A 21,375-nucleotide genomic window follows, 5' to 3' on the forward strand; every position below is an offset into this window, starting at 1 on the left:
CAGCTGGCCCCTCTTTGTCCAGCCTCTCCTCCAGGCCCCTGGCCTCTCTCTCTGCTAACCTTTATCAGCACAAGGCTCAAACCCTCCAAATGCCTCCCCCAGACTCAGAATCCCACACAGACGCACTGCCAGGTTCAGCTCTGCAACGCCAGTTATACTGGACACACAGAAGGCGCTTGATCAGGGCTCCAGGGAAATGCAGTTGAGAGTTCCTGACAGCACTGGTTTAATCTGAGTGGCCGCTGTGCTCTGTGGGTGCAGCTGAGAACAAGATACACACCACAGAGCTTTCCATCTGGTCAATGGGACCTAACTTTCCCATCTACTAAATGGGAAGCATTGGCCAGCTGGGCAAATTCTTTGGGATGACAACATATACTGCCATCTGAGACCATGGCTCAGGAACCAGTTCAATTCGTGTTTCGATTGTCCCTTAAAGAAACGAAAAGCACATTCTTATCTCTTCATTTCTGGGGTTGCTTCCAGTGTTGGGGGATCATGTTCCAGCCTCAGGCAGTGCAGAACAGTGGCTTTCACACCAGAGTCTCCAGGAGAGCTTGTTCAAACCCCGATGGCTGGGCCCCACCTCAGGGATTGGGACTCAGTAGGTGTGGGGTGGGGCCGAGAATGAGCATTTCTGACAACCCCCCAGGTGCTCTGTTGGTCCTGGGGCAGCATCCTGAAAACCAAGAGTCCAATGCACATTAGCATCAGTGGTCTTGGGTTTGCATCACAGCTTTGCCTTAGCCTCACCATGTGACTGACCTCAGGCACTTCACTGGGGGTCAGATTCCCTCTTTGTAAAAGGGGAGGGTGTGCCTCCCAGACGCCACATGCTGGGCGCTGTGGAGATGCCTCCTGGAGCTGTGGCAGGGCAGCCCTCTGGGGCAGGTGGCAGGGTGGGACAGGAGGGAACACTGCGTGTGGACTGACAACCTGGGCACTAAGTGCAAGCTGGTAAATGTGAAATCCCTGACACGAGCTCATGGCTTGTGATTTGTTCTTTCTTCCTGGATGAGAAGGGTGGGAAAGGGCTGATTTGTCCACAGGCCCTTGAGCTGTGAACCCAGGATGGGACGTGGGTTCCAGGCCCAGCAGGGCCTCTCCCTTCCCAGCAGGGTGGCCACATAAGATGCAGGGGACCCAGACACATTTGTATTTCAGACAAATCATAGCTTTTTTAATGTAAGCATGTCCCAGATGTTGCATGGGATACACTTATGCTGAAAAAGTACCTGCTGCTTATCTTAGATTCACAGTTACCTGGGCATCCTGCATTTCTGTTTGTTACATCTGTCAATTCTAGCTCCTAGGCCCTCATTCACTTCTTCCAGGGGAGGTACTATTGTGACCTCTCAAGAAATCTCGCAGGTAAAAGTTGCTCAAGTTTGAGCGCTGTTCACAGTAATACAAAAGTGGACACCACCCTAGTGTTCATCAGTGGGTGAGTGATAAACATGTGATACATCCATACAGTGGACTGTTACTGATCCCTGCTACCCATGGTTGGTCCTTGAAAGCACACTGAACCAAAGAGGCTGTCACAAAAGGCCACATGTTGGGTGACGCCTTCACATGAAACAGAGCAGGCAAATAAACCCCTAGGGAAGGAAAGCAGATTCCAGGCTGCCAGGGTTTAGGGGAGGATGAAATGGGAAGTAACTGCTTACTGAGTATGGGGTTTCCTTTTAGGGTAAGGACATGTCCCAGCACTAGACAGTGGTGATGGCCATACAATAGTGTGAATGTACTAAATGCACTCATGGTAAATTTTATGATCTGTGTATTTCCCTACTATTTTTTAAGACTTGCTCATGTTCACCTCAGAGTTCCTCCTAGCTGCAGAACCCAAGCTCCCTGCCTTTCAGCAGCCCCCAAGCCAAGGTACTTCATCCCCTGCCCCTCTTCCTCCTTTGACAGAAGCAGGATGAGCATCCTCCTCACCAACCTGTTCAGAAGTGTCCTTCAAGCTTTGGGAAGAAGTACACCACCACAGACAGCCATTCCATTGCCTCAGTTTTAAATATTTATTTAAAATCCAGAAGGGAGAAGAAGAAACGGAACCCACTGGGGTTCTAGCACACTGACATGTGGACAGAGACATAAACAAGGACAGCAGAAAAACCCAAGAAATAGACAAAGGCCAGGCTGACACTGGCGGCACGGGGAAACCAAGGGCAGAGATGAGGCCCGAGCTGCTACGAAAACGCACTTCCGTCAGAAACGTCCAGGCAGGGGCGGGGAGGAGCGGAATACAGAAGTGTCCAGTCAGGAGTGTGGGCCAGAATGAGGTATTAAATAATGAAAACTAAATCCAATTCCCAAAAAGACACAACTTTAGAAAAGTACACAAACAGAGACTTTGACACATTTTCTCCTTCTATAAAAATAATTCCATAGTTAGAAGAACCTCAGCATCCAACTTGAGAGCTGATGTGTTGGCTGCCAGCACGTTCAGATTACACTTATTATCACTACAATGTTCAACTGAGATTCCCAGTTATTCTTCCTCCTCAGCCCAATTTACACGTGGAGCTAACACACTGGGTTTCTAGAGAATTTAATGACAATGAAATAGCAAGGACCTACTGCACCTGGAAGGGGAGGCCTTGGGGTTGCATTATGAAGGCTTGGGAGTTGGCTCAATGTTTAAATTCCATCTCCCAGGCCAGTCTTGACCAATGCCATTCTTGTAACAGTTTCTTCAAAGTCCAGACTTCTTCCAGAACCTCTCCAGGACATGCTCTCCAAGGCAGCCTGACATCCCTCTGGGACCAAGAAAGGTCAAGTCAAAATCCTTGGTACTCAGGCCTCCCCCATCTGAAGAGGACAAACATTTCAAAGTCCATGAGTTAAAAGGTGAATCTCTCTACTTCTGGTTTCCGGCAGTTTTTTTTTCTCCTTTCCTCTTTAAGCAGTTACCTGATGAGCACAAGGGGGGTGGTAGGAAATTTTTATTCATTTCCCAAACTTTGTCATTTGGAGGAAACAGCAAGATGTGGACAGTGACCCACATCAAAAAGTTTCTTCAAAGTCTGCGGCAAAATGGTAGCACCTTTAGAATCTTAAATAGGGTGGTTGTTCTCTTACCATTAAAAAAAAAAATCACAAACACTACGAGACATTGTGAGCACCAGCGATTTCACAGTGGGAGGTAGCAACGTGGGCCCCCAGCCCCGAGGGTCTTGCCTCTCCCTCTATGGGCACCCTCACTTCCCACCCCCTGGCTGCTCTTTCTCATGCCCCTACCTCCTTCCCAGGTGAAAAAAATAGTAACACATCTTCTTTTTGTTTAAATAATATATATATATACTTCTTTCCTTTTCTCTTTTCATGTCTCCTTCCTAATATTGCACATCGAAAGCTCCCTGGCAGGGACCAGCTGACGAGATGCCCCCTTCCCTCAAGTTGGCTTGAATGTGGGGCTGTTTGGGCAGGAAGCTGGGGAGGGAAGGGGGTGGCCGTAGAGCTGGCAGACGGGCCACCGGGCTCAGGCGAGTTGCAGGCCCAGCTTGTTCGGGCTGGCTCTTTGGTTGGTCTTTGAGACTGAGCTAGGAACAGTCACTCCTCAGGATACCCTGTCCCCTGCTGCCCCCACCCACTTCTACTGGGCAGTCAACAGTTGGGGCCTGCCCAAGAATCCCTGGGTGGGTGGGCTGCCTCATTAGGCCCACCTGCCCCTAGGTACCCTCCCTTTGCCTCCTCTTCCTTCCCCCACGAGGCCTAGAGGAGCCAGGAGGTCAGAGGTCAGAGGAAGCATGCAGGTCCAACTTCGAGGCGGTACTGCTTTCCTGATGACACAGGAGGGAGGTTGTCCACGCTAACAATGGGCAGCTGCTGGGGGTCCTGGGTCCGGAAGGTGAAGAGCGTCTGATGCCAATGGCCATCCTGGACCTGAAGGTGGAAGGAAATGGTGCACATGCATTGGCCATGGCTCCCTCCATATCTCCCAAGCATTTCCCCATCGTTTGTCCTCATACTTCTTAATGGCTACTGTGGTGGTGAAGTCTGGCTGGGCCTGGTTGAGTGGTTGGGCCCCTGGTGGTAGTTATTCCCCATGATGAGACTGGCAATCACCTCCATGGTGGGGACTACCACAAGCAGCTGAGTAGCTGCCTTTGGGATGTGGTCTGCTTCCCGTAAATAAGAAACAGCTTTGAGACTGATCTCTAGCTTATGGCACCTTGGACCCTGCATGTAGCCGTGTTGTTGTTCAGCAGCCTGCCATGCTCTGCTGACCTTGGGACTTTCAATGGACTTAAATTAATGGCCTGCCGTGTGGTTTGGTTTGGTAACATCGGGACTGTGCCATTTCATTTGTTGACCTTGGGCTTCTTAGCCTCAGCAGCCAGTAGCTGCCTGAGTGAAGAGATGCCTCCAGCTTCAGTGGGCCGGGAGCAAGAGGCAGAGCTGAAGCCCAAAGTCAAGGGACTTCCACACAGCCCCTAGAGCCTGGCACTTTGAACTTGGACTTCTAGCCTCCTGAACTGTAAGAGAATAAACTCCTATTTAATAAGGCCATCCCTTTTGTGGTATATTTGTGGTATATTCTTGTCAGAGTGGCACTAGGTAACCAGAACAGCTACTTCACTGCAGGAACAACCCATTCTGGGACACTTAAATTGCTTCCAATTTCTTATTCTTGTGAGTAAGGCTGTAATGAACATCATTGTGGCTACATCTTTATACTCATGTTTTATAATTACTTATTCTCACCATTTCATATAAATGAGAGCATAAAATATTTGTCATTCTGTGATTGACTTATTTGGTTCAACATGTCTTCAAGGTTCATCCATGTTGTAGCATGTTTCAGGTCTTCATGGCTCTTTAAGGCTGAGTAGTATTTCGTTGAATGTATGTACCATATTTTGTTTATCCATTCATCTGTTAATGGGCAGTTGTTTCATCTTTTGCTATTGTGAATAGTGCTTTTAGGTTCCTAGGGTATGTATGTAGGAGCTCTGGTGGCGTAGTGCCTAAGGCATTTGACTGCTAACCAGAAGGCTGCTGGTTCAAACCCACCAGCCACTCCTTGGAAGGAAGACCAGGCAATCTACTTCTGTAAAGATTTACCACCTCAGAAACCCAATAGGGGTCACTCTGAGTTGGAATCAACTCAATGACACTGAGCTTTTTAGGGTACATATGCAGCAGTGGAATTGCTGGGTCATATGTTAAGTCTATTTTTAGTTTTGGAGGAATCACCACACTGTTTTCCACGATGGTTTTACCATTTAACTTTCTCACCAGCAGTGGATAACAGTTCCAATCTCCCCACATCCTTGCCAACCTTTGTTATTTTCTGCTTTTTTGAGCAGTGCCATCGTAGCAAGAATGATGTGGTATCCCCTTATAGTTTTGATTTGCATTTCTCTAATGGCTAATGGACCAGGCAGTGTTTCATTCTGCTGGGCATAGGGTTGCTATGAGTCAGAGACGACTTGATGGCACCTAACAACAACAATGGCTAATGACTGTGAGCATCTTTTCATCTATCTTGGTGTTTGGTGGGTGCGCATTCTTAAATTTCCCGAGGAGCAGTTCTAGCAGCAGAGTTGTTGGATCTGAAGTTTGGATATGTATCACCTCATTGTTGCTATCCAGAAAGCCTCTATCAACTATTTTTTCCCCAAAAGCTTTGTGTGAGAGTGTCGGTTTCCCCACACCCTAACGAACATTGTGTATTATCAGTTTCTTGTGAAAATTGGTTGTTGCCTTTTGACAACTTTGTTTCCCCCTCCCTGGACAACCCACTCTGTTTTAAGCATCCAAAAAACGTCAAGAGAAGAAATTAGCCTAACAGGAGCAGAGGCCGAGAGAAGAGGGGAAACGTGTCTTCCTTCAAGCAGCCTTGAAAATAAGTACAAACTCTATCAGCCTTTACAACTTGCACCAGCCCAGACCTTCTCTCAGAAGGTTCTCTCAGAAGAAAGGGAACAAAAGCAGTCTTATAAAACTGTTATAATAAACTTATATGAACATAAAAACTTTCTGTGTGTCATTACATTAACTACTGTGGTTTGCTGTTGAGTGTTTTCTGACTTACGGTGACCCTGTGTGTGCAGAGAATGGCCCCATAGGGTTTTTAAGGCTGAGGCCTGTCTCCTGAGAAGCCTCTGTGTGGGTTTGAACCATCAACCTTCCAGGTGGTAGTCAAGCACTCAGCTGTTTGCAACACTCAGGGACGATAACAATTATTACATGTATTATTACAAATTACAAATATTTCTACTGTCCTTGCTGGAGGGGCTCTGAGGGTTACCTTGCAGCCATCCATGGACACCTCTGGCCTGAACTGACCCCCAGCTTCAAAAATCTGCCCATTCCAGGCCCGGAAGCGCACAGCCTTCTTGGCTGGGGTCTGCCCGGTGCCCTCCTGCCACACGGTCATGTTAAGGCAGTGGATGGTGATATGCTGGGTCACCTCAGAGCTTAGCAGATGCAGAAAATTCATCTGGACCCGGCTGACTGCAAACTCGACCTGTGGGGGAGACGCAGCAGTGAGGCTCAGCCAGGCCGGCTGCCACAACTCTCAGAATCCCTCGCCTCTCTCTGGAGGCGGACACACCCTTTCCTGGTAAGCATTTTCCAGCATTTTCTCCTCTGACATTCGCCCCAGCCCTGTGTGAGAAGGGGAAGAGTGGGCATGTGTCCACTCGAAAGACAGGGGAAACTAAAGTCTAGGAGAGCTGGTCCCATAGCCAAGGAGTGAAGGGGAAAGGAAGGAAGGAACCGTGGGAGTCCCCATGTCATCAGATTCCTCCTCCGCTGTACAGATGGCCTTTGAGGCTGACCTGGGATCAGAGAGGAGGAGGACCTTGCCTAAGATTAGGAGGCTGAAGAATGAGAAGTGCCCTCCCCATCTGTTCTAAGTCTCCAGGTCCCCCTGGCCAAGAGCCCAGTGGGAGTGAGGAGGCCATGGTGTTACAGGAAATGGCAGGCCTAAGGACAAACAATAGGGAAGGATTTATGGCTTCAGTGTTCCCCAGGGTGAGCCAGGTCCTCTCCCTGCCATTGTTCCTGATGGGGAAGACCACCCAGATGGGCAGTTAATTACATTGTTAAGCTAGGTGCCAACTCTGGCTTCACCCTTCTGCCAGGGGGATTCACAATGTGGTCCTAAACCTCAGAGTCAGAGGGGAATGGGCCTGCAGAGGTCACTGAGTCCCTGATGGCCTGTAAGCTCTGGCTATAGGGTAGCACTGAGCCTGCCTGCCCTACTCCCTGTTGAACCCTAGTACCTGGCTCAGGACCTAGCTCATCCAATCTGCCTGTGCAGATGAAGGGACCCAACTGGTCAACCAGCTGACCAGTAGGCTGCCTCATTTAGAGACTGACCAACTCTGGGCTTGACACTGTCAGCTCAAGCATTCCCTGGGGTGGGGGAAGGCTGATGGGATGGGACTCAAGGGAGCTCTGGAACCCCACCTCTCCTGCAGCTGGAGAAGCTCTTCTCACAGAGCATTATTGTCCCCAAATGTGGCAGGCTTACTGGAACTGCTGAGCCACAATTTACTGAGGGAGAGCCGAGTGGGGGAGCCCTTACACCTGGGCAGGGTCTCCCATGCCAGGGGGACAACCATGTTGGGACTACCACGATGTGGTTGAATGCCTCACTATTGCTGTCTGCCTGTTGAGTTCCCCCAAAGCATCTAAAACTCTCAGCCCAGAGGCAAGCACATGGTAAGTGGTTAGACATCAGCTCAATACTTGCAAACACCACTCTGTGCAGCACAATCCAAGTGAGCATCACTCGGGCTTATTTCTATACTGATGGTTCATGGTTCCCTCCCTAAGCCTGTTTAGCTAACTGTTCTCTTTTGATTTTAGGCAGAAGGTACTATTTGAATAAAAAACATCAGCATCGTACAAGTTCAAAGGGTTGGAAACTAAGGGCTCTAGAACAACTCAAGCCCAATTTATAGATAAACAAACTGAGGCTTGGAAAGGGGATAACTCTCCCGAGGCCACACAGCAAGACAGAACTCAGACTAGAACCTGGCTTGGCTGTATCCCTGGGCAGGGTGAGGGCAGAGAAAGCCAGTCTGGGAAGGTGTGGGGAGCAGATGGATACCTTGGAGGCTGTGATGGGCTTGAGACATGTCTGTCCACCATGCGTGAAGTTGCAGGAGACTTGGATGGTGTCAGATGAGCAGCCAAGGTTTGGATCCACCCAGTAGGTACCTGCAAGCAGTGTGGGATAGAGAAGGGGTACACATATGGGAGGAGGAGCCCCAGGCTTGATTCTAAAGATGCGGAACCGGCACTATGTGACCTGCTGAGCCTCAGTCGAGCAGCAAGTCAGAGGGATGAGAAAGGGATTTCCCCAAGCCACAAAGACAGAAGGGAACCCTCAGAGGCAGAACTCAGAGCTGGCAGAGGCCCTGGAGGTGGCCACCTGGCTGAGTGCTTGTCCTCGTTGATACCGTGATCTCTTTATTTCCTACAGGAGACAGCTGAGGCTCAGAGAGGCTGAGCCTCTTGCCTAAAGGATATTGAGATCATCTAGTTGAGTGGTTTCTCTCCCAGCATGCAAGACTCCTGCTACGCCTGCCAGGAGAGGGCTGGCAGTCAGGGCTCCCACCCCACTGCTCACATGCAGGGTCCCCACCGGGCTTCCAAGTGAGCTAAGGTCTGTGCAGCTGAAAGAACTGGATCACCTGCCAGCTCATTCAACTCTGCTATGCCCCCTGGGAGCACTTGCTGTGCAGATGAGGGAGGGGTGCTGGGAGCAGGGCAGAGGCTGGCCGAGCTCCAGGAGGGCTGGCTTGTGAACTCAAGTGTGCCTGCCATCAAGGCTTTTTCTTTCCATGGCACCACATCAGGTCACAGATGGTTGAACAAGAGGACAGTAAGGGGTGAATGCTGGCTCTTCCAGAAAGCCTTGATGGTGTCCCCTAGGGCTTGATCTGCTGTGGCCCTCGGGACTTTTTCCTGCATTGTCCCCACTCTGTGGCTCTGTGAGCATGAGACCACTTTTCTGTGTTCCCCATACTATTTCTACACCCCAGGAAACACAAGGCCAGGCACACAGTGACTATCTGTTGGATGAATATTCAACAGCTCAGATATCTATCTCCCCAGGCTAGAGACTTGCCCCAGCTCCTTCTGGAACATCCCACCCTACCCTGCAGTTGCCCTACCCCTGCCCCACCCCTGGGGCAGGGAGTCCTTGCTCCCTACCCCACAGGCTTCCTTACCATCCACCATCTTCTGCTCACAGTCCATGAGGTCCCGGCAGACCCGGGCGGGGTTCTCTTTGGTGCCCAGGGGTGTCTTAATGCTCTGGATGAGGTTGCTGAGGTAGTGTAAGGTTTTAAAGATCTCCCCTCCCTGGTCCAGCACCAGACGGTCTGTATAGCTGTAACCCTGGTGCAAGGAGAGGGGTGGCCATTGGCCCCATGAGTTCCCGACCCAGCCTGAGGTCAAGCTTCCACAGTCCCCAAGTTCTCACTACTTGGGCACATCTCTGAGTTCCCAGGGTCATGGCTGGGGTAGAGGTTGGGTTTCCCTCCCTTTCACAGGAACAAGATGCACAGGGGTGCTGATGGTACAGGGAGACCCTGACACTACTCCCACAATGGGGCAAGAGGAGCAGACTCTCACATGCCAGGGGACCACCACACTGGAGGGGACCCTTACACCTGGGCAGGGTCTCCCATGCCAGGGGACGACCATGTTGGGACTACCACGATGTGGTTGGTGGGACTCCTACAACTGGGAGACTCCACACCGGCAGGAGTACCACGCCGGCCAAGCAGCTTGAGCGGCTGGAGGGTCAGCTCATGCCGTCTGGTACATGGCAGGCAGAGCCCCTGGAAGCACAACAGACAGGGGTGCCCGGGCTACTAGGGGGCGGCCCTAAACCCCATCTGGGTCTGTGGAGCAGATGCAGGCAGCAACAGACATGGAGCACCGGGTCCATGGTGGGCTCCTCTGCGGTGAGAGTGGGGCATCTGTGAGGCACCAGAGGACAGAACTGGGGCAGCAGTCATGAGCCCCAGCAGGGAGGAGGATTTTAGCTCGGAGAAGACCCCCTGGGTGGGAGGGAGAGGCTTGCAGAATGCTAAAGAGCACACCTGCAGGATAACTCACAACAGGTGGGACTCCTGCTGCAAATCAGAGCTAAGTAAACCCTCCTCCCTCTTGGCTTGTGGAAGTAATGTGTGTGTGGTGTGTGTGTGTGCACATGCATGTGTGTGGCTGGCAATGGCTATGTGACCTTGGACTCTGTGATGCCCACTCTCAGCCTCAGCACCCGGCCCCCACCTGTAATTGTGGATGCCAGAGACCAGAGCTATGAAATGCCCTGTGCAGGCCACATGGAGAACACCTGCCACACATGGGCCATCATTTCTGCTTTGCCCAGGAAAGGCCCCCACACGGGGCAGGGCTCCAGTGGTACCTCTGTTTTGAGGGCTCCATTAGTGTCCATCCATGTATGGAAAGCTGCCCCAAGGTTATCTTGTTGCTGTGCAAGGAGAAGAGAGGATGTTGGCCCTGACACCGCACCTTGGGAACCCCAATGCACCAGATGGGAGTCCCGGGGCCTGAGCATGCCTCTCCCACCTAACCCCCACCTCAGAATCAAAGCCAGCAGTACCTTGGCCAAGTCACATGCCCTGTGTGAAATGAACCCTGTTCTCCCTCCCTTTGCAGACAGAGGGAGCTCCTGAGACTCAGAGCTGACCCTGCCACCACCTTCCTTCAGGCCTCACCACAGTCCTTCATTGCCCTCAGGATCAAGTCGAAACTCCTCTGCTGGTTACAAGGCTGGGCCTGAGTGCTGCACCGCTGTCTCCAACCTCACCTCTTTCCTCCCCACCCCCATACACTCATGCACCAGACACACGACAGAACTGGATTCCTAAATGCCATGCTCCCTATAGTCACCAGGCCTTCGCACATGCTGTTCCCATTGCCTGGAGCACTCTTCCTTCCCTCCAGCACTCTGTCTGGCTTTCTCCTGTACCAGAGGTTCTGAACCAGGGGCAATGTTGCCCCCAGGAAATATTTGGCAGTGGGTGGAGACATTTTTGATTGCTGCAATTGGGAGTTACTGGCACCTCCTGGTGTGGAGTCATCACTTAGGACAAGGATGTTGCTAACCATCCCACAAAGCACAGGGCAGTTCCCTACAGCCTAGATTATCTAGTCCCAGATGATAGCAGCGAGGCTGAGAAACCCTGCCCTCTACTCAAACTGTATGTGTCGGCTCCTACAGGAAGCCTTTCCTGATGCTGCCGCCCCTAGGCTAGGTGAGGCTCGCTTTCTCTGTGTACCCATAGTCCCCATGTTTCCCCATCAAAGACCAAATCTTTTGTCTCACACTGTGACTGTCTCGTATACAAGAACATCTCCAGCCCAGTCCTGGGCTCAGCGACACACAGCTATAGTCCTCCCATGAACCAGTCTGACAGTGAGTAAAGCTCAGGGTTGGGGTTCAAAGCCAGCGTCTGGAAGTACTTCTCAGGGTCAAGGCCAGCCCTGCCACTTACTAACACAGAAAGAAGTCTGTAATCTGGGGCAAGTTGTTCAACCTCTCTGTGCCTCAGTCCTTTCATCTTTAAAATGGGCGTGATAAGAAAACTACCACACAGCACGGCTGAGAGGAATGAAGGAGTTAACACGTGAAGAGCACTACGGGGTGGGGGAGGGATCTGGCAAGCTCTCAGTAAAGACTAGTTATTATGCAAAACACTCAAAATCCTCCAGTTTTTTGTGTGTTAGGAGCAAAGAGCTTCTCCTGCCTCTTTCCCCCCCCTCCCCCCCACAGCTGGCTTTCTTACTGGTGGGAAGGGCTGGGGAAGGCTGTAGAGAAGAGGCCAGGACTATCATGCGTTGTTGTGGACAGTGCAGAGTGAGGGACAGTGAGAAGCTGAGAGATGAGAACAGCAGAGACTTTGAGGAACCCACAGCCAGCCTAGGGGTTCCTGCTCATCCCTCCAGGGCAATTCCTGGGACGCTGTCAGGGCCGATTCCAACATCAATCCACCAGTATGGCAATGAAACGGTGGTGGAGTCGACATGGAACTTGGGAGGGTCCATGCTCTCGGACAGGGCTGCAGCGTCCGCCAGGGAGGTAGGTGGTGCCCCAGTGTGCCCTCTGCTTGGACTTCTCTGGGCTCAGAGAGTCTGAGACAAAGGAACCCTCAGGGATCTGCCTGACACAGTGTACAGACAGGACCCAGGGGCTGAGGGTTGGAGCATTTTCCTGGATTCACAGTTAGGGGTGCATCCAGGTCTCCACGTCCTGGCCCAGGGCTTTCTACTACACCACAGTGCAAAGGACATGGGTATCCTAGCCCCAGCTTCGGCCTCTAGCCACTGTGGTCTCAGCTGTACCCCAGGCCCTTCCCCAAGTGGGCAAAAGAGAATGTTCTCCGACTTACAAATGGAATTGGACTCCCTGGAGGACCCTGCAAGAGAAGAGGACGGGTCAGTATTTGATGGGAACCAGGCATCAGAGGAATCGGGCTATCAGGGCAAAAGAGGACCCAGCATGCTGGTCTCGCTCTCCCAGAGGCCTGGCCCCTCCAGGGCTGGTCCCACTTTCTAGAGGCCTGTGAAGTTCAGGGCCAAGGCAAGCATCTGCCCACAAAGGCTTGGGACTTATTCAAGGGAACCTGAGCTCCTGCCCCTGGGAGTCCAAGAGGCACTGGGCACCCAGTTACTTACCGGTGGGCCAGGCTGCCCTCTTGGGCCAGGAGGACCCTAGAGGAAGAGAAGATGAATAGTGAGGCCCCAGTCAGCACAGGCCTTCTATCCTCCACCCCCACCCCAGGTGCTCCTCAAGCAGAAATGAGACCCAGGGACAAGGTAAAGATGGGTACAGATGGGAAGACTGAGGTCCAGAGAGGGCAAGAATGGACCCAAAGTCATTGAGCATTATCAGGAGGAAAACCCAGAGTCCCCAGTCCCCATCCCCTTTGTAGCCCACCCCCTCACATCCCAGCCCACTCACCCTCGGACCTTGCAGTCCCTGGAGGGAAATAGAAGCAGGGGACAGAGTTAGGGGCCATTGGGCTGACTGTGGCCTCAGCCCCAGAAGCCCACCCCTCTCTTTACCTCTAGCAGCATTGCCCCTAGGCCATCTACTCACCAGGTCCCCTCGGCTGCCTCTGTCACCTTTTGGGCCCTGTAACAAACCATGACCCAGTGAGAGAGGGCTCACAGGGGGAAACTGAGGCTCAGACTGGCTCTGGTTCACAGAGACAATCTGGAGTCAGAAAGGCAAAACGACCCAGGAATCTTCCTGCCCAGCCCCCTGCACGTACCGGGAGTCCGGAAGGTCCCAGGATCCCAAGGGGCCCAATGATGCCTTCCTTTCCCTACAGGAGAGAGGAAGGCTTGTGTATCCTCATCCTCACTCCCAGACCCTGGGAATAGAGCCCTCTGAGAGAGCAGGGTGGAGCAGCCTACATGTCCCAAGCGAGGATGGGAGAGCTCCTCAGGCAGGGCCAGCCAGGCATCTCCTTGAACCCTCCTATGTGCCTTGGGGTGGGCTGCAAGAGTGGGGGAGGGGAACAGGTGCAGGAGGGAGGATGGCTGTGCAGGCAGCAGGAGCAGCCTAAGTAAAGGTGTGCACGTGGGCATGGAGACCACGGGCAGACAGGACTCAAGACTGAAGGAGGAGAGGACCTGGGTCCAGCCAGCTGATGTCTGAGCCAGCCTTGCTGCTCAGAGAGAGAGGGAGACTCACCATTAAGCCCGGCGGCCCCCGAGGACCCTGGATGCCTTTGAAGCCGATGTCTCCTGGGGGCCCCTGCAGGAGGCAGAAAAGACTGTCTGTGTTTGTGGGGCTTCAAGGCAAGGACCCCACAGCTCGCTCACCCCTGGGGTCTAGCCCACCTTCACCTTCCCTGACGGGAGAGGCCTTGCATGAGAGGCCCCAGGAAGAGAAATGGATGGCCACCGTTCTTATTACTGAGCAGGTACCAACGTGCTGGTTTTACTTAATCCTTGGAACAACTCTCCACTTTTATAATCTCCATTGGCCAGTGAGGAAACTAAGGCTTGGAGAGGTGAAATGACTTGCCTGAGGCAAGTGTGGAACCCCGGTGGCTGGACCACGGCAGGGGCCGATGTTCCAGTTTGATTCCATCTGTGTTTCAGCGGACCTTCTAAGCACTCAGTAAATGTTTGTTGAATGAACACACGAATGAATGGGTGGGTAATGAGACCCTCACAGGACCAATGAGGAGTGGGAATCTGTACCTTGGGTCCAAAGAGGCCAGCCATTCCTGGGAAGCCCATCTCTCCAGAGTCACCCTGTGAGGAGAACAGGAAAGCTGGGGTGCACAGGACCAGGACAAGGTCGTCCAGCCGTCACCCCGGACCCTGGGCCTGCATTCTCCCTCCCAGCCTTTCCAGGGGTGGCAGTGACTCCACCGCCAGGGGGTCAGAACAGCATGAACAGCTTCCAAACTATACTTCTCATCAGCCTGGGCTAGCAGATGAAGAAGTAGAGGCCAGCTTAGGGATTCTACCAGGAATGAGCTTCAAGGGCACTCACAGTGTCCTGTCCCAGGTCTTCAAGGAAGAGAACGAAAGGACCTGTGGAGCCCCCACCCCCACCCTTCCCACGAGCTCTATGAAGGAATGGTCCCCTGAAAGCAACCCCCTTAGCTTTAGCTGAGGGCCCTCTATGCATCTGGTGTTTTGCATAGAGGGCTTCTCACTGTTCCCACACCAACCCAGGGAGGCACAAGAGCTCCTGGTCCCAGGTGGGGAAACAGAGGCTCAGACAGGGCAGGTCTTGCCCGAGTCACACAGCCAGTATGCTGTGGAGCAAGTTAGATGCAGACCCAGCTGGAAACGATTCTGTCTCCTGCTGTCATTCTTCAAAAACGCACTCAGCAGGGGGCAAGTGAGGGCTGGAGGAAGGACCAGCAGCCCCTGGGGACATGGAGGTCTGTCATTATGTGACAGAGTTTAGGCTCATGAGTCAGACAGCCCTGGGTTAGAACCTTCCACCCCCATGTTGTGACACCTAGGGCAATTCACTTCCACTTCCTACACTCAGTTTCGCCATCGGTGAAATAAGGTCCTTCCTCCTTTGTTCAGACTCTCACTTGCCCCTTGCTAATTGCCCCTCTGAAGGATGGGAGAGAGAGGCAGAAACAGAGGCCCCCAGAATAAGGATCTCCTTCTCAGAGGGCCTGGGAGGATGCAGTGACATCATGCAGGGGAAGACCTGGCACTGGGGAGGGTGAGTTGAGGGCCAGGCTGAAAGCCCATGCCATCTGAGTTCTATTTGTTCTCTTTTTTTAAATAATAGCTTTATTAAGTTAAATTTATACACCATAAAATTCACCTTTTAACATGTACAATTCAGTGGTTTGTAGTATATTCGCAACGTTGTGCATTGGTCAACACTATCTAATCTCAAAACACTTTTACTCCACACCCCAAATAGAAACCTTGTAACCATAGTAACCCTCCCTGTCTCCTCCATCCCCAGCTCTTGGCAACCAGTCATCTATTTTCTGTCTGTATGGATTTCCCTACCCTACACATGCCATATAAATGGAAACATGCCATATACGGCCTCTCGTGACTGACTGCTTTCACATAGCACAGTATTTTCAAGGTTCATCCACGTTGTAACATGTATTAGTGCTTCATTTCTTTTTACGGCTGCATTATATCACATTGTATGGATGGACCACATTTTGTTGATCCATTTAGCAATTGGTGGACACTTGGTTTGTGCTGTGGATTGAACTGTGTTCCCCCAAAACATGTATTCTAAATGCTAACCCCTATATCTGTGGATGTGTGGGAAATGTGAACCCCGTATGTGGACGTATTCCCCTTTGGGAGTAAGGGTTTCTCTGTGTCATTGATGAGGCCGTCTGGGTAGGATGTGCCTTTTGAGATATACAAGGATCAGATTAGGCACAGGAAAAGAAATAAGGGTGAATGAGGAAAGAGAGACACCAGGTGCCGAGAAGAAGCTGAGATAAGGACTTCCCCCAGAGTCTGACGGAGAAGCTTCCCTGAAAGCCGTCACCCTGAACTCAGACTTCTATCCTCCGAAGCTGTGAGAAAGCAAATCTGTTCATTAAAGCCACCCACTTGTGGTATTTCTGCGACAGCAGCACTAGCAAACGAGACAACCTGCTCCCACCTTTTGGCTCTTATAAATAACGCTGCCATGAACATTCCTGTGCAAGTTTTTATGTAGACGTATGTCTTTGTCTGGAGCTCTGGTAGTGTAGTGGCTAAGGCACCTGACTGCTAACCAGAAGGCTGGCAGTTCAAACCCACCAGCCACTCCTCAGAAGGAAGGTTGGGCAATCTACTTCCGTAGTGATACTGCCTCAGAAACCCAAGGAGGGGTCGCTATGAGTCTGGTCCGATTGGACAGCACATAACAACAACGACATGTCTTTATCTGGCTTCGACATCAGGGTGATGCTGGCCTCATAGAATGAGTGGAAAATATTCTATCCTCTTTAATTTTTTGAAGGAGTTTATGTATAATGTGTATTATTTCTTCTCTAGATGTTTAGTGGGAGCTCTGGTGGCATAGCACCTAAGGCATTTGACTGCTAACCAGAAGGCTGGCAGTTCAAACCCACCAGCCACTCCTCGGAAGGAAAACTGAGCAGTCTACTTCCGTAGTGATACTGCCTCAGAAATCCAAGGAGGGGTTGCTATGAGTCAAATCAACTTGACGGCAGTGAGTTTGGTTGGTTGGTTTTTAGATGTTTAGTGGAATTCATGAGTAAAGTCATTTGGGCCTGGGGTTTTCTTTGTTGGAAAGTTTTTAACTACAGATTCAAATTCTTATATAGACAGACAAAAGGTTACTTAGACTATCAATTTCTTCTTGAGTGAGCTTTGGCAGTTTGTTCTTTCAAGGAATTTGTCCATTTCATCTAAGTTGTTGAATTTATTGGCATAAAGTTGTTCATAATATTCCCTGTCTTTTTAATATCTGCAGTATCTGTAATGATGTCATTTCTCTCACTGCTGATATTGCTAATAATAAAATAATTCTTCATTTTCTTTTCTGATAAGTGTGCCTGCAGGTTTATTGATTTTATTGATCTTTTAAAAAAAATCTTTTGATGTCCTTGATTTTTTTCTTTTCATTTTTTCTGTTTCCTATTTCATTGAATAGCACTCTGATCTTTATTATTTTATTTCTGCTTACTTTGTTTGTAATTTGCCTTTTTCTCAGTTTCTTAGGGTCAAAGCTAAGGCCATTGATTTGAGATTGTTCTTTCGTGTTGCAGGAGTTTTGTCCTGAGTGCTGCGTTACGATTTTGATATGCTGCGTTTTCATTGTCATTCCATCCAAATACTAATTTCTCCTGTGACCCATTGTCTATTTGGAAGTTGGTGACTTGGTTTTCAGATACTTGGGGACTTTCCCCATATCTCACTGTTGCTGATTTCTAATTTAACTCCACTGTGGTCAGAGTACATACTTGGTGTGCCTCGAATCTTTTAAAAGGTATTAAGACTGATATTATGGTTCCAAACATAGTCTGTCTTGGTGAGTGTTCTGTGCACACTTGGAAAGAACGCAGACCATGCTGTGTTGGGTATGGAGTCATCAAGAGGTCAAGTTCGTTGATAGTGTTGAAGTTTTCTATTATCTTCCTGATTTCTATTTCTTCTACTCATTATTGAGAGAAATGTATTAAAATCCTCCACTATAATTCCACATTTGTCTTCTTCTCCTTGCACTTCTACCAGTTCTGGCTTAATGTATTTTGAAGTTCTATTGTTAGGTACACAAACATTCAGGTTAGCAAAGATTGTGAAAATAGCTCAGGGCTGGGCATTGTTTCACCCTGTTGTGCACAGGGTCACTGGGAGTCCGAGCCCACTGGAGAGCACCTGACAACAATAAACAGTGAGGATCCCAATGCCGTGTTGACAAGCTGACCCCTTATCGTTATGAAATGAACTTCACTGTGACTGTGAATATTCATTGCTCTGACGTCTACTTTGCATGGTAGTAAAATAGCTACTCTTTCTTTTGGTGTCAGCACCGTATTATCTTTTTCCATATGTTTACTTTAATCTATTTGTAACTTTCTGTACGGGTTTCATTAAAAAAAAATTATTGTAACTTGGGTGCAAATTTACAAAGCAGATTCTTTTTACTCTCAACAGTTCATATACATCTTGTTTCACAGCAGCGATTACAATCCCAACTTCAAACATCTTTCCTCCCATCTCCTCCCTGTGACTGCCCCTTCCCTGTGTCCTTCTTACTTATGCATTCCTGTCTGTCCAGCTTTCATCTATGTGAATGCTGCCCCGCTGATGTCTCATGGCTGATTGACCTAAGGGGTGCATCTCCCTAGGGTGGATGGGTGCCTCTCCCGGGGGTAGGTGTTCTGCCTGTAGGTCTTTCTGCCATTTGGCTAAGGACTAATCCACTGGAGTGGGTTACTTGTAGCAGTATATACTTGGATCTTGTTTTTTCATCCCATCTGACCATCTCTGTTTTTGAATTGGGATGTTTACACCATTTGGTATTTGCCTCATCTATTCCTTGTTCATTTTCAATTCTTTTTTCAAGGCAGGGGTAATTTAAATTTAGCCCTTGGGACAGAAGGAGGAGTGAAGGTGGTGTGTGGGGAAAGAGCACTGGGGCAGGAGTCAGTATACATGGGGTTCTGGTCCTGATCCCCCCTCCTCATTCTGAAAGGACCATCTTGTCTCTCTTCTCAGTTCCTTCTAGGCTGACTGACATCTGGTACCTGAGTGTCTCTCTATCATTGTCACAGAGGAGGCAGGTGGCTTCTGTGTGTATGTGCGCACGTGTGAAGGTATATGTATGTGAGTGTGTGTGAGAACATGTGTGAACATGTTTCTGTGTGAGAGTGTGTGAGCATGGTGGTCCCTGGGGTTCACTCACCGGCTGGCCTTTGGATCCAGGCTCTCCCTGGTTTCCTGGGAGCCCTGTTCCGCCCTCTGTCCCTCGCTTGCCAGTAGGACCCAGCTGCCCAGGTAAGCCGCTCTCACCCTTAAAGAAACATGCCAAAATTACCTGTTAAAGTTGGAGAGATGGTCCTAAGGGAATGGGGTGGAGACCCTGTTAGGGGAGGACCGGTGATTTCACAGGTTAGGTGAGATCTCAGGATGCGGGGGCAGTAGGTGAAGGCCTGGGGCCGAACCTTAAGAGGAAGGTCTCTGTCCGTACCCTGGCACTCACGGCCCCTCTCGCTCTCCACTCTCTGTGCCGTCTCTCTATTGCTTCCCACCAGCACCCGCTGCCGTTGCCCCTCCTGATTCCTTCTAGCAGCGAGGTTGGTGAGACTTTGTCTCACGTCCTCCAGACATGTTATCAAGAGGGACCAGTCCCTGAAGAAGGACATCATGCTTGGTAAAGTAGAGGGTCAGTGAAAAAAAGGAAGCCCCTCAATGAGGCGGACTGACACAGTGGCTGCAACAATGGGCTCCACATGGCAGTGACTGTGAGGAGGGTGCCGGACCCGACAGTGTTCTGTTCGGTTGTACACGGGGCTGCTATGAGGTGGAGTTGACTCGACAGCACTGAACAGCAACAACATCAACACCCCTACGCACGCGCTCCCTCCTGCCTGGAATGGCCCGTCCCCTTCTTTTCCCACGTAAGTGCTCCCTGGGCCAAAGTCGGCCTGCTCTCCTCACAAGCATTCCAACTAGACCTCCAGCTCAGAGCAGGAAAGACCACGGCCAATTTATTCACCTTAGTCTTTCCTTCCATGTCCAGCCCTGGGCTCAGACAGATTCACGGGCTGCCCTCACCCCTCAACTGAAGTCATTCAAGAAATCTCGTTAAGATGCTGGGGAGGATGATCCCAGTGACAAGCAACATCTGGCGTTCTATAGATGCCCACGAGGGGGCGCCCGTGGACAATGCAACAACCATTTTCAGGTTTCAAGGGTCTGCTTCTTGCTGCTGTTAGTTGTGGATTGGGATTCAGACTCATGGGGACCCCACGGGTGCAGAGTAGAACTGTGCCCATAGGGCTTGCTAGGCTGTGACCTTTTAAAGACCAGGCCTGTCTTCTGAAGTACCTCTGGGTGAGTCCAATGCACCAATCTTTGGGCTAGGAGTTGGGCATTTAACCACCTGTGTCACCCAGGGACTCCAAGGTCTGGTAGGGAAGCAGTGGTTATAGCTACCTGGATAAACTATCTTTTCTATTTGATTCAGGCTCAGGGCAGGGACCCCTGAAAAGGGTTAGAACATGGATTTTGTATTCACCCAAGCCCCATGACATGGATTCTCAAAGGGTTAATAAGAAACAACCAAACCCACTGCCACTGAGTCAATTCCATCTCATAAAGACCCCCACTGGGTTTCCAAGGCTGTAAATCTTTATGGAAGTAGATTGTCCCATCTTCCTCCCATGGAGCAGCTGGTGGGTTTGAACTGACAGCCTTGTGGTTAGCATCCAAATGCCTTACCCACTACCCCACCAGAGCTCCTAAATAGCATACAGTCAGTACTATTACAGTTGATACCAAGGCAGGAAGAGGGGGTGTGTGGGTAAGTGGATTAAAGAAATGTCTAACCTTGAGTCCTGGGGGTCCCTGTGCCCCAGGTAAGCCAGCCACACCTGGATTTCCTCTCTTCCCAGCAAGGCCCATGGGGCCAGGGTCCCCATCATCTCCCTGCTCCCCCTGTAAAGAAAGAGGGCAAAGAGGGGCTCACTCATGTCTCAGGAACTCAGTTGCAAAGGAGACAGGGTGGCTCACAGCTGTGGGGGGTGAGGGGGTGTCATACTCCAGGATGAACTGTCTCCATGTGAGCGTGCTGGACGGGGACATATGAGCTGTGGGTTTGCAAGAGAAGGGCCTTAAAAAGAAAGGGAAGCTCTACCCACTGGTCAGGGATGGCCCAAAGGACCGTGGTGCCGGCCGAGAAGGATGGTCAGAACAGCCCACATGCTTTGCTCCCAAGGGATGAGGGCATTCCCAGTAAACATCTGGACAAGTTGTCTACCCCATCCAAGCTTCCACGTGTGCTCCTCCTGGCCCATGGCCCATGGAATCCCCCCACCCTGTCTCCAATGGCACTGCCACCTGTTAATGCAAGCCCTGCTCACCTGCTGCCCTGCTGGACCATCCCTGCCAGGAAGCCCATCTGGTCCGGCGATGCCCTCAAGGCCCTGTCTCCCCACCACGCCCCGGGGCCCTGGCAGCCCCTGCAGGCCCTGGGGATACACAAGAAGTTGGAAGGGCTTCTAGGGAGGGCAGGAAGGCTGGTGGGAGAGGAGTAGCTACAGGTCACTCACCTGGATCCCCCTCCTGCCTGGTGCCCCAGCCTTGCCTTCCTTTCCCTTTGGTCCCTGGAAGATCAAGAGGGAGGCTGTCTAAGGAGGTGCAGCATGCTAGGCGCTCTGGGAGGGAGGC

The 21,375-nt window shown here is 50.9% G+C and overlaps 1 protein-coding gene across 1 annotated transcript in view; it reads right to left on the reverse strand.

Annotated features, from left to right (window-relative positions):
- Nucleotides 1-3,747: 3,747 nt before the first annotated feature.
- COL27A1 (collagen type XXVII alpha 1 chain) overlaps nt 3,748-21,375 on the reverse strand; it is a 160,553-nt gene continuing 142,925 nt past the window's right edge. The window contains exons 46-61 of the mRNA XM_007936759.1: nt 21,258-21,311; nt 21,069-21,176; nt 20,536-20,643; nt 18,890-18,997; nt 14,221-14,274; nt 13,706-13,768; nt 13,281-13,334; nt 13,106-13,141; nt 12,968-12,985; nt 12,682-12,717; nt 12,396-12,422; nt 10,409-10,474; nt 9,204-9,372; nt 8,078-8,187; nt 6,266-6,484; nt 3,748-3,894 (exon numbers count right to left, since the gene is read on the reverse strand). Coding sequence (XP_007934950.1) covers nt 3,748-3,894; nt 6,266-6,484; nt 8,078-8,187; nt 9,204-9,372; nt 10,409-10,474; nt 12,396-12,422; nt 12,682-12,717; nt 12,968-12,985; nt 13,106-13,141; nt 13,281-13,334; nt 13,706-13,768; nt 14,221-14,274; nt 18,890-18,997; nt 20,536-20,643; nt 21,069-21,176; nt 21,258-21,311 — 1,377 coding nt within the window. The remainder of the gene's footprint in view (nt 3,895-6,265; nt 6,485-8,077; nt 8,188-9,203; nt 9,373-10,408; nt 10,475-12,395; nt 12,423-12,681; nt 12,718-12,967; nt 12,986-13,105; nt 13,142-13,280; nt 13,335-13,705; nt 13,769-14,220; nt 14,275-18,889; nt 18,998-20,535; nt 20,644-21,068; nt 21,177-21,257; nt 21,312-21,375) is intronic.

The sequence above is a fragment of the Orycteropus afer genome, unplaced genomic scaffold, assembly GCF_000298275.1.
Source record: "Orycteropus afer afer isolate SDZICR_OR568_19922 unplaced genomic scaffold, OryAfe1.0 scaffold00037, whole genome shotgun sequence".
In the NCBI taxonomy this organism is placed as follows: domain Eukaryota; kingdom Metazoa; phylum Chordata; class Mammalia; order Tubulidentata; family Orycteropodidae; genus Orycteropus; species Orycteropus afer.